Source organism: Danio rerio, chromosome 5 (assembly GCF_052040795.2).
Source record: "Danio rerio strain M-AB ecotype USA chromosome 5, GRCz13ab, whole genome shotgun sequence".
Taxonomy (NCBI): domain Eukaryota; kingdom Metazoa; phylum Chordata; class Actinopteri; order Cypriniformes; family Danionidae; genus Danio; species Danio rerio.
In genome coordinates, this window is record NC_141025.1 from 3,220,001 (window position 1) to 3,233,603 (window position 13,603).

The 13,603-nt window shown below is 33.5% G+C and overlaps 1 protein-coding gene across 4 annotated transcripts in view; it reads right to left on the reverse strand.

Annotated features, from left to right (window-relative positions):
• The window catches only part of mtmr4 (myotubularin related protein 4), a 144,951-nt gene that overhangs the window by 106,261 nt on the left and 25,087 nt on the right, over positions 1-13,603 (reverse strand). For 2 of the 4 annotated variants that reach the window (XM_087253107.1, XM_087253105.1), the window contains exons 1-2: positions 10,822-10,880; positions 3,679-3,785 (exon numbers count right to left, since the gene is read on the reverse strand). In XM_087253107.1, coding sequence (XP_087109233.1) covers positions 3,679-3,681 — 3 coding nt within the window. In that variant the 5' untranslated portion in view covers positions 3,682-3,785; positions 10,822-10,880. Of the gene's footprint in view, positions 1-3,678; positions 3,786-10,821; positions 10,881-13,603 lie in introns of those variants that run through there. The other 2 variants (XM_087253106.1, XM_087253104.1) reach the window with 1 other exon arrangement.

Consider the following 13,603-nt stretch of genomic DNA (forward strand, 5'->3'; position numbering starts at 1 on the left):
GCGGACATGAACATCATGACGGATAAATAACACCGGGTTGAGGAATAGTGTTGTCACTGGAGCTGAATGACACTGGGAAATACTGTGATGTTGTTGTTGAGTGTTGTAATGTAAAACATAATTTATTTATGCAATGATCACACTAAAACAAACAAGTACCAGATGTTTATTCTGAGCTAATTAAATCTTCAAAGAAACAATGTCAAGGTGCAAACATTTAGACTTTAAAACACTGTGAATTACTGAAAACATTGGTGTAAATTCTGATTGTTATTGCTTGTTGTGGTTTTCCTCTCTGGTTTCCCAGCTTTAGTGTTTATTTTCAGCTCTGAGTTCAGCTACTGGAGAGGCGGGGCTTAAGATAGTAAATGCCTCATCTGATTGGTCAGATTTGGATAGCAACCTATGCATGCAGCACACACATGCTTGGCATTTAAAATCTAATGTAGTTTTAATTTATTGCACTTCTCTGACATGTGGATATTGCATATAGTATTATACATTTTCAATACACTGTGCAATCTTAGCCGTCACGATTACCGTTTCAAGTTAAACCCACTGCAAATGTTTTGATGGTCAGTATTACCATTTCAAGTTTTATTGCCATTACAACTGTGATTGATTATTGCGATTTTGAAAACTCTTGTAACATTGCAATTAGACAATCATGTAATGCTGCAATGCATATGTAAAAAAAAAAAAAAGTTGTTAAAAATAAATATGTATTTATATATACAGTTAAAGCTGTATTCTTTTAAAATGTGTGCTGCAGACTATTGAGAATAAAGCTGAAGTTTGACTATCAGTCAATAAAATCACAATTAGATATGAAAAAAATCACACAACCCTTTTAAAAGATGGAAAAAAAAATTTAATCACTCACCGGCCACTTTATTAGGTACACCTGTCAGATGGGCTGGTCTAAGTACTTCAGAAACTGCTGATCTACTGGGATTTAAATGCACAACCATCTCTAGGGTTTACAGAGAATGGTCTGACAAAGAGGAAATATCCAGTGAGCAGCAGTTCTGTGGAAGCAAATGCCTTGTTGATGCCAGAGGTCAGAGGAGAATGGCCAGACTGGTTCCAGCTGATAGAAAGGCAACAGTAACTCAAATAAGCACTCGCTACAACCGAGCTCTGCAGAAGAGCATCTCTGAACACACAACACGTCCAACCTTGAAGCGGATGGGCTACAGCAGCAGAAGAGCACACCGGGTGCCGCTCCTGTCAGCTAAGAACAGGAAACTGAGGCTACAATTCACACAGGCTCACCAAAACTGGACAATAGAAGATTGGAGAAACGTTGCCTGCTCTGATAAGTCTCGAACACACCATCATAAAGCGTGAATCATCTCACCATGCTCAAATGGCCTCCACAGTCACCAGTTCTCAATCCAATAGAGCACCTTTGGGATGTGGTGGAACGGGAGATTGGCATCATGGATGTGCAGCCGACAAATCTGCAGCAACTGCGTGACGCTATCATGTCAATATGGACTAAAATCTCTGAGGAATATTTCCAGAACCTTGTTGAATCTGCGCCACAAAAGATTAAGAGAGTTCTGAAGGCAAAAGAAAGTCCGAGACGGTACTAGTAAGGTGTACCTAATAAAGTGGCCACAATTCACATCGCAAGATATTCAATGTTGAGTTATGATTACAGTTGACTAGAAACCACAGCTCCAAACACACATGATTTGTAGAGACGCTGCAGAACGGAACCATAATAGAGTGAAAATACATCATCTGTGTGTTTTTAAGGCCATGACAAAGAAGAGAATTTAACAGTGTATAAAGACTTTTAATAAAGATTCATTTGATTTAATTGATTCATTTCATAAATAAAATAGTTTTAATAACTCATCTCTAATAACTGATTTATTTTATCTTTGCCATGATGACAGTAAATAATATTAGGCTAGATATTCTTCAAGACACTTCTATACAGCTTAAAGTGACATTTAAAGGCTTCACTAGATTAATTAGGGTAACTAGGCAGGTTAGGGTAATTAGGCAAGTCATTGTATAATGATAGTTTGTTCTGTAGACCAGAGGTCCCCAACCTTTTTATTACCGCGGACCGTTCAACGTTTGTCAATTTTACAATGGACCGGTGTGGGCCGGGGGGGATACAACATGAACAACTCAATGCGCATGCGGTAGTTGCACTATCGCGGTCTGATTATGTTTCAATCAATATTTATATGCATCAAATACATAACATCTGTGCCAAATGTATGCATTGGCATGTTACAGCCCTAATGAGTATGATTATGTGAAACTCCATATAGATACATATTGCAATGATTTCGGGTACTTACTTAGCGATGCACGCACACATATATGCACAGTCCTTAAATGTTCTGCTGACTTGGACTCTATAATACCCGTTTTATAACTTTAAACTATCAACAACCACCACTGAGCTATATTCTAGCGATCGTTCTTCCCGCTCCGTCTCATTTCATGTGAGATGGCGGGGGTGAGTGGAAGAAACCAAGTCGCAGGGGGAAAATTTTCTACAGAAATAATTTATGCTTTCTTATGTGGCCCGGTACCAATTGTTCCGCGGACCGGCCCGGTGGTTGGGGACTACTGCTGTAGACTATCAAAATAAAAATTAGCTTAAATGGGCTAATAATTTTTACCTTGAAATGGTTCATAAAAAATTTAAACTGTTTTATTCTAGCTGAAATAAAACAAATACAAAGACTTTCTCCAGAAGAAAAAATATTATCAGACATACTGTGAAAATTTATTTAATTTATTTAATATTTAAAAAAAGAAAAATTCAAAGGGGGATAATAATTCTGCCTTCAACTGTATATATAAATATATATTGCAGTTCCAATTTTCCAATATCATACAATCCTACTAAACAGCCATCTGTCAGTCTTGAAAGGCTGGTTGACCCAAAAATACAAATTTCTCACTATTTACTCTACCCCAAGTGGTTCCAAACCTGTTTGGGTTTCCTTTTCTGCTGAACACAAAAGAAGAATGTTTGAAGAATGTTGAAAACTGACTACTGCATTGGGAAAAACAGATCCAACATTTGACAAAATATCTTCTATGTGTGCAACAGAAGAAAGAATGAGCAAATAATGACAGAAACTATCCCTTCATTCGGACAATAAGAACTGCATTTTTTTCTGAAGGTGGTGAAACATGATTTGGCCTGAATTTACAGCTGAAGGGTGTTTTTTCAGCACATCTTGAGCCAAAGAGCACGTTACCATCTGCACAACACTCGGGATGGATTATTGGATTTAAAGCACACAAAATGCATCATCCAACCAAACAAACTGTAGGTTTATCCTCAGGTCACCTTAAAGACGACGAAAGCCCCGTAAATTAAAATAAAAAAGCTACAACATGAATCTGAATTGGAGTCTTAAAGGGACAGTTCTCCAAAAAGATGAAAATTCTGTCATTATTTACTCTCTTTATCGTAGTAAAAATATTGCAATGTCAGTTTTAGCCCTACTATGGAACTCAATGGTTACCCGTTTCAAACTTTCTTTAAAATATCTTATAATAGGTTCAGCAGGAATAAAGAAAGACATAAAGACTTAGGCTAAATATGGACATTTTAATTACATTTTCGGTTGAAATATCCTTTTGAAGTGTGATATTAGCATCCCGCAGGCTTTATGATGGACCCAGATCACTCACCATTTTCTCAGCAGATGTGCTTCTATTTACTCTGGGTTACGGATCCGCCAGCTCTCCTCTCTCCAGGATGGTCTCGCACCTCAGCGACTGCTCACGAGACACACAATCTGAAAAAACAAACCAAAAAAACATCAGAGATGTCACTAACACTCGGAGGCAAAAAACAGAACCTGAACCGGTCAACACCAGAGCGACAGAGGAGGCCAGATGGGGTCAAGCGAGGTCAGCTGGATGATGACATTACACAGGAATAGATTTTAATCGCTTTTTCTTACAAAGGATGCACTTACTTGACAAAAAAACAAGAGTGAACTATTTTTAAAGCTTAAATACATTTTTTTTATATTATAGTAAATATAAATATTTATATGCAGATATTATACAGTAGTCAACATTCGAAGAGAATCAAAAATGTGTGTCAAATTTGTCCTAGGACAAGAATGGGTGTTCAATAGTTACAGGACAACTTGAATGAAAGGTGATAATCCACTTCGAATGTCAACTATTGTATTTTTATATTATCCGGATTAAAATCTGCATATAAAAATGTAATATCTGTATATAAGGAGAATTGGTAATATATACATAATAACATAATATAATAACATATTATAATAACGACACACTATAAATCATTTATTAAGCATTAGCAAATAGTGAATTCATTATCTGTTAAGCATTAACTCTACATTAATACGCGTTAGTAAACAGTTTATAACTGCAGCTACAAGTGCTGCATTCCTGACTTACAAACATATTTAAAATATGCTTAATAATTGTACTTTCATACTTTAATGATTTATTTTTCATTACTAAATTAAGTATTGCATTATTTACAAACCAGTTGTGTTTAAGAGTAGTTGAGGGTTTTTAGGATCATTCAGAATGAGTTAGTAAATGATTAATAAACTATTGAAATCAACGTTTATATGTCTTATTATTCAGGCATATATTAATGGTTACTATGTATGCTAATAAATGCTTTATTAACTCAACTTCATCTAGTTTTGTGACCTAAAGTGAGGACTTTATGCTTTATAAAACCTTTATAAATGACAAATAAAGGCTCAGTTAAATTCTAAACAGGAAAAATGACATTATTCATTCTTATTCATTTAAAGAAACACAAATGAAACTGTATTTCAAATGAAAAATAAATCTTTGCAACCTGATCTAAAATAAAATCACTGTAGAGTTTAAACATTGCATCTTATTATATTGTTAAATTATTATATTGCTGTTTTATGTCGTATTTTGACACTCCTGTTATTTGGTAATGTTTAAACTTTACAGTAATTTTACTTTTTAGAAAAGATTGCAAAGATTATTGTTCATTTGGTTCTGAGCCTTTAATAGTCATTTATAAGGGATTTATAAAGCATGAATAGTCCTCACTTTAGATTAGGTCACAAAATTGCATGAAGTTGAGAAAATAAAGCATTTATTAACATATTAGCTGACTATTAGTATATGCCTGAATAATAAGACATATAAATGTTGATTTCAGTAGTTTATTAATCATTTATTAACTCATTCTGAATGATCCTGAAAACCCTCAACTACTCTTAAACACAACTGGTTTGTAAATAATTCGATACTTCATTTAGTAATGAAAAATAAATCATTACCAAAGTATGAAAATACAATCATTAAACCCATTATATAGGTTCTTATAAGTCAAGAATTGAGCATTCATAGCTGTAGTTACAAACTGTTTACTAACGTTTATTAATGTAGAGTTAATGCTTAACAGATAATGAATTCACTATTTGCTGATGCTTAATAGATGATTTATAGTGTGTACTTATTATAAAGTGTTACCGGAGAATTATATACAAGTCAGATTTGTATGTAGTACTTTACACTTGTTTTTTATACAATTGAATTCAAAATGATGCACCTTCTTGTGAAATGTTTATACTTCTTCAAATATGTGATGTTTAATAGTGATATTTACTGTGGCATCACACCGAAGGTGGCGAGTGCGACAAAGTTCTCTGCCCACATCTGGTGATAACAAATTTGTTTCTCTCGTATTTGAAGGCACTGTTGCAGCATATCATATCAGTTACATGAAATGTGCTTTCTAGCGTAAAAATGTTACACACTTTTTATCAAGTTCATTTAACAATGGAAGATCAAGTTGTTGTGTGTGTTGTTGCTTTGCTCCACTTGTGTGTTCATATGTCTGAAATGTTCTGAAGTTGTTATAGTTGGTATAAGATTCCTGCTTTTTTAAAGAAAAAAAAAATATATAACATTAACGCACATCAGTAACCTGCCAGTCACTTCTTTTTAATGTGTATCCCTGTAAGAAAACATAAATAATTGGAAATCTGGGACCCTTGGGAACAACTGTGGTCAGAAAAAGTTCACAAGACGAGAATCCTCTCAATTGGTGGACTTCTACATTCTGATTGGTTGCTGCCCAATTATGTCATAGCTAATTACCATAAAGTTGACTTGATTTGTTTTCAACTCTCGTCAATGCCAACAACCATGAAGACGCACCGCCTTTGCCACTCATAGACTCCCAATATTGCAGTGTGTGCATCCGCAATAGTCACATCACAGCAAGCTGCTTTGGATTATAGGTGATCAGCACCACAGTTGAGAATGCATGAGATCTGTGGAGTAACCCTAAAGTTAAAATAAAAGAGGGAAAGTTTATCATTTGAATGTTTTAAAGGCATTTTAAGAGAGATTAAAGCAATCGAGCACAATAATTAACAGTAATTTTACTTAATTATTAATAAATGAAGACTATGCACTGTTATTTTACATGTTGCATTACATTTGATTATTCCATTTCTGTACTTGAACCCTGTTTGAAACTCCAGAAAACCATAACACTGCTTGTTTTACTTTTTTCTTTGCTCTACTGTATTTATTTTTGCTTGCAATTTGTTTATTATTTTTTCTTCATTATTAATTCCCCCACAAAATGATCATAATCAGTCTAATAATCCAGATTTCTATCTAAAATAGTGCCATTAAACAAAAACAAAGTTGCTTTATGTTCTTCGTTGTGTAAATAAATACAACTAATCTTTGTTAAATCTACAAATGTAATAAATTCTTGTGTCCAAACACTTTGAACTAGCTTAAAATGCCTTAAACACAAGCAATTGATAAACGTTATGGTTAAACTGAAATGACACCAAACTTCTCATGCTTTCAGAACTGTTGTACCTGGCCAACTATAATCCCGACTCCACATTGCACGTCCTGTTGCTTATTCACACATTGCCATATCCATGCTAACACGATATATTGTGCAGCCCTAACTTAAAGTAACATAAAACATTTGTTTTCATGACTTCTTACAGTAATTCTTTCAGTGCAGCTCTGTTAAACATCAGCTGGGAAGTATTAGAAAGAGGTCAACTTTTACAGGAGTGATCATTTGTTTTTTTTTACTTTTTTTAATGCTATTGAGCCAGGGCTGCACAATTTAGCATTTCAGCATCAATATTGCAGTGTGTGCATCTGCAATAGTCACATCACAGCAAGCTGCTTTGGATTATAGGTGATCAGCACCACAGTTGAGAATGCATGAGATTTGTGGAGTAACTCTAACGTTAAAATAAAGAGGGAAAGTTTATCATTTGAATGTGTTTTAAAGGCATTTCAAGAGAGATTAAAGCACTCGAGCACACTGAAGTAAATTTGTAACTTTAATAAAACAGTAATTTTACTTAATTATTAATAAAATGAAGACTATGCACTGTTATTTTACATGTTGCATTACATTTGATTATTCGATTTCTGTACTTAAATACTTTGACACTCCAGAAAACCACAACACTGCTTGTTTTACTTTTTTCTTTGCTCTACTTTATTTATTTTTGCTTGCAATTTGTTTATTATTTTTTCTTGATTATTAATTCCACCACAAAATGATCATAATCAGTCTAATAATCCAGATTTCTATCTAAAATAGTGCTATTAAACAAAAAAAAAAGTTGCTTTATGTTCTTCGTTGTGTAAATAAATACAACTAATCTTTGTTAAATCTACAAATGTAATAAATTCTTGTGTCCAAACACTTTGAACTAGCTTAAAATGCCTTAAACACAAGCAATTGATAAACGTTATGGTTAAACTGAAATGACACCAAACGTCTCATGCTTTCAGAACTGTTGTACCTGGCCAACTATAATCCCGACTCCACATTGCACGTCCTGTTGCTTATTCACACATTGCCATATCCATGCTAACACGATATATTGTGCAGCCCTAACTTAAAGTAACATAAAACATTTGTTTTCATGACTTCTTACAGTGATTCTTTCAGTGCAGCTCTGTTAAACATCACCTGGGAAGTATTTAAAAAAAGCAACTAAACTTTCACAGGAGTGATCATTTGGTTTTAACTAGTTTTTCTTAAAATGTAGATGCTATTGAGATCAGACGAACCAGATCTGAAGAGGTCAAAGAGGAAAAATGTCAACAAGGGATGTTGTCAAATGTCATGCCAAAGGTCAAAACACAATGAACTTCCTTAAAGTCAGTCAAAGTTGAACTTCTTGTTTTTACTCAAAAGGCACAAATCAGCACTGATAAATAAAGTGTTCAGCGTTCATTTCTACTCAGATCAAAAATCTTTCTCAGGAATGTGCAGCATTCGTCATCTTTCCAGCTCAGAGTCCAAAATACTTGCAAAATTCAATAGAAAAATGTTGAGCCTGAGATTTGAGCAAACAGGCCTGAACATGAACATGCAGGAAAACAAAAACACACTCATAGGTTATCAGCACAGTCTGTCACTGTCAGTTGCTTCACACACACCTGTATGAGCAGAGAGACATTTAATAGTGTAAAGCAGCGGCTCCCACAGTGTGTGTGTCTTCATGAACACACCCATGAAAACACACGCTGTGCAGAGCTCCTCGCTGTGCTGTGCTGAGATGACCTTGATCTCCCGCTACAAGCTGACTAATAGGATGAGCTTTGATTTACAGGAAAAGGAAAGTAAAAACTCCACAGGCCGCCTGAGCTCAGGGGAAACACAGGTGATGCATACATGCTGACAGTGTTTACTCCAACCCCAAAAATAAAATAAAAGGTCAGCCAAGTATATCATGGCTCAGAGCAAACTTTGCTGTAAAAAGTTGATTCTATATAATTAATTTGTACAATAAAGCTGTATATGAAGAGTTAATTTGCAACAAACTTAGTTATTTTTATAAATATCATGTTATGTTGTGCATTAGAGTACAGTTGCAAAAAGGGAAATTACTTTCATGTTCAGTATTTAACAATTGCAAACAAATATATTATAATATAAGTGTTGGGCAAAGATTGAACACATTCAAAACAAAAGTTTACTTTGACATAATTTGTGTGTGTATTTTATATATTTATTATGCTTATGTGATTAAAACAAAATACAAATTTTTGTCACAAAGAAATATATATATATATATTTATATATATATATATATATATAAAGATGTTATTTTTTATATTATTGTATACAGTAATTTATACAAGATGAGGAGCATGTTATTTTGGTTGATTGTTTAATTTTTGTGTTTGTATACTGTTGGACTCCACAGAAAACCATAAAGCACTGTACATTTCACTTTTATCTTTACTCTGTCGAATTTATAAATGATTGTATTTTATTGTATTTTATGCAGATCATCCCAGTAGAGCTAAATTATTGAAATATTTCCATATAGAGCTATTCAAATCCCCTGCTGAAATTATAATCATACCGCAATATATCGCAGTAAAACAAAATATTGCAATGTGAGATTTTTCCAATATTGTGCAGCTCTTAAATATGTATGTGTGTGTGTGTGTGTGTGTGTGTAAAATTAGTATCATATACATACAGTTGAAGTCAGAATTATTAGCCCCCTTTATATATATATATATATATATATATATATATATATATATATATATATATATATATATATATATATATATATATATATATATATATATTTTATATATTTCCCAAATGAAGTCAAACAGAGCAAGGAAATTTTCACAGCATCTCTGATAGTATTTTTTCTTCTGGAGAAAGTCTTATTTGTTTTATTTTGGCTAGAATAAAAAAAAGTTTTTCATTTTTTAAAACACCATTTTAAGGTCAAAGTTATTAGCCCCCTTAAATGTCACTATGCTATAGAGGTAAAGTTGTTTTTTATATTCTGATATTCAGACATTTTCCTTATTAATATAATTTTAGAAAAGCATTCTTTGCAAATTGTAAATAGAGAAATCATATTAGCAGCCAATGACTACCAAAGTACAACATTGTTCACAGTGAATTAGATAGTGTTAATGTTGTCTTGAAGTCATACTGGCATGCTAATTCCGATCGTATATTCAAAGTTACAATATAGGGACTTCTTAATGCGAATATAAAACCAACTTTACCTCTATCTTTAAGCTGAATAAAAGTGTCTTTAAAATATCTATTCAAATATTTACTCATCATGGCAAAGATAAAATAAATCAGTTATTAAAAATTAGTTATTAAAACGATTATGTTTAGAAATGTGTTTAAAAAATGTTCACTCCGTTAGACAGAAATTGGGGGAAAATAAACAGGGGATGGGTTAAGAATAATTCAGAGGGGCTAATAATTCTGACTTCAACTGCATATATTTTATATCTAAATAGAAGTACACATTTTCTCAAATATATAAATGTTGGCTGAGCAAAAGCAATACTTGAAATACTATAAAAAGTAAAACCCTGCTTATGTTTTATTCTTAAGCTGTGATTAATTAACTGACTGTACAGCCATCTTTCTTTCAGTTTCAAACATGACAGGCTTTCTTGAATGCCAGAGGGCAGCCTTTACCCACAATGCAAGACTGCAGCAGAGATTCATTACAAACACACACACACACACACACCCTCTGAATCTGATCCACTCCAGCAAACACACACACCCACCCACAAACTCAGCGCAAACTTCAGTTATTGCTCACATTCCTTGCGCTTCAAAGAGCAGATTAACAGTAAACGTCACGGTCGAATCAACAGTGCAACATTCCAAAGTGAAACATTGTAACAGTTTCGAACGTTCGAAACTTCCGAAAGCGCTACAAGGTAACAAATGCGACATTCCTTCCGGTCAGCGAATGAAAGCGACCAGAAAACAAGCTGAGCTCTTACCTGAGAGCGTCTGTGTGCGTGAACACAAACTCCACAAGGTTTCATTATGCCACAATCACGCCTCTCTACGCATGGACACACACTCACAGAAAGCGCGCGGAGTGGGCGGGGCCTCAGCGTGTAGTACGTGCCAGCGCTGTTATGGTGAGCGTCTCAGCAGAGCACGAGCGTTCACATAGTTTCTAAACAAAGTTTAAAAGCACGCTCGTACACACAGCAACGTGTCCTGCTGAACGCGCATATCCATCAGCTGAGCAGCAAAGAAAACACACACACACTTGCTTTACTGTATTAGTGAGGACATTACATAGACTTCCATTGTTTTTATATCAGGTAAATGAATTGAGGTGGAGATGATTTTTTATTCGCATATTATATTGGCGAAGAGGGCTATTAATATTGACCTTAAAATGGTTTTCAAAAAATGAATAAGTGCTTTTGATTTAGCTAAAATAAAACCAAGTTATCAATTTTCTCCAGAAAAAATATGAGAGATACTGCTAAAATATATTTGCTTTAATAAATATTACTTGAGAAATATTAGAAAAATAATAAATATTTCACAAGAGGTCTTATAGTTCTGTCTTCAACTGTAAGTAAGTGAGGACAATTCAGCCCTCACAAGTAACTAAACCAGCACACACACACTTGCTCACACCCATAAAGGCGCACTGCTGTGTTTTGTTTGCATGTAACGCCCCCTTCAATAAATTCAGGATCACAATAGAGTCCCGGAGCCCTGCTGTACGGGTGTTTACTGAAGTCCACCAGCTAAAACTGGAAGAGGAAGTCATTTAGTTTTAGTTAAGCTCAGTTTAATGGATTTAGTGATTCTGTTCGGCGACAGTCCAGCAGATAATCATATAGTGCTCATTCAGCCACTCACTTTAAATGAAGCATTTAAGATCATGCTGTTTTATTAATGTGTAGTATTAAATATAGAAACTGTCAATAAAAATCTACCACAGTTATATTTGCACTCAACTAGCTTAAAAGATTATGACACATTAAGATGCATTTGTTTAAGGAAGGCGTATATGCTTTATTATCAGTGAAGGTGTCAAAGTTCTCTAGAAAGTTATTTTATTTTTATAATTAACTAAATAATAATAATTTTCTAAATGGCATAATTAAAAGTTGATTCAAATATTGACAAGTCCAATACTGGCTTATATATATATATATATATATATATATATATATATATATATATATATATATATATATATATATATATATATGAAGAATTCAGATGCAAAAGCCTCTAAATGCCATAAGAAATCTGCTCAGAAATGAGCATTTTTCTATTTTTCCCCCAAAGTATTTTGAGATATTTCATTGTTATGGTGATGAATAGACTATTTTCATTGCCTTAACGTCAAATAACAGCATATAAACATAGGAGACTGAAAAAAATGCTAATTTTAGAAGAACATTTCAGATGGCATTTAGAGGTTTGAGTCTGAACTCATGTGCTTGTTTTCGATCCATCTATTTATCCATCTACCCATCCATCCATCTATCTATCCATATATCTATCTATACTTCCATCCATCCATTCATCAATCCTCAATGCTTTTTAAATCAAATAACAGCATATAAACACAGCAGACTGAAAAAAAATTTTTAGTTTTAGAAGAACATTTCAGATGGCATTTAGAGGCTTTTGCATCTAAACTCTTCATGCAGTTGAATTATAGTTAACAAGTCAGAATTATTTGCCGCTGGAATGGCATCCGCTGTGTAAAAATGTGCTGGATAAGTTGGCGGTTCATTCCGCTGTGGCGACCCCAGATTAATAAAGGGACCAAGCCGACAAGAAAATGAAAGAAGTCAGAATTATCAGCCCGCTTGTTATTTTTTTCCTCCATTTTCCGTTTAACGGAGGGCAGATTTTTTAACACATTTCTGAACACAATAGTTTTAATAACTCATCTCTAATAACTGATTTATTTTATCTTTGCCATGATGACAGCACATAATATTAGACTAGATATTTTTCAAGACACTTCTATACAGCTTAAAGTGACATTTAAAGGATTAACTAGAGTAATTAGGTTAACTAGGCAGGTTAGGGTAATTAGGCAAGTTATTGTATAACGATGGTTTGTTCTGTAGACTATCAGAAAATAATTAGCTTAAAGGGGCTAATAATTTTGACCCTAAAATGGGTTGTAAAAAAATAAAAACTGCTTTTATTCTAGCTGAAATAAATCAAATACGACTTTCTCCAGAAGAAAAAATATTATCAGACATACTGTGAAAATTTCCTTGCTCTGTTAAACATCATTTGGGAAATATTTGAAAAAGAAAAAGAAAAAGAAAAAAATCGATGGGGGTCTAATAAATGTATAAGTGCTCGTTTTCTATCCATCCATCCATCCATCTTTTTTATCATATATATATATATTTTTTTAATTTTAATAATAATTTATTTACTACGCTAAAACTTAAAAGTTGTTGTAGATAAAAGGGTTTAAAAACCTTAAAACAAATAAGGGTTACATTCAGTGCAATTGATACATTTAAACAGAAACAAAACAATACACTTATTATGGTCTGGATGACATGTATTACATAATACAAAGAGAAAATATGATTCAGTATGAAAATATTAAATTCATCTAGCTGACAAATGAGAAAGCTCAGTGGTGTGATCCTGAAATGGACTCAAATGACCTTTACCTTACAATCTTCTTTGACTCGCACTGATTATTACTCTCAATTACTTTTCATGACATGCAATTTACATATTGCTAATAAACAACAGCATTAAAATCTC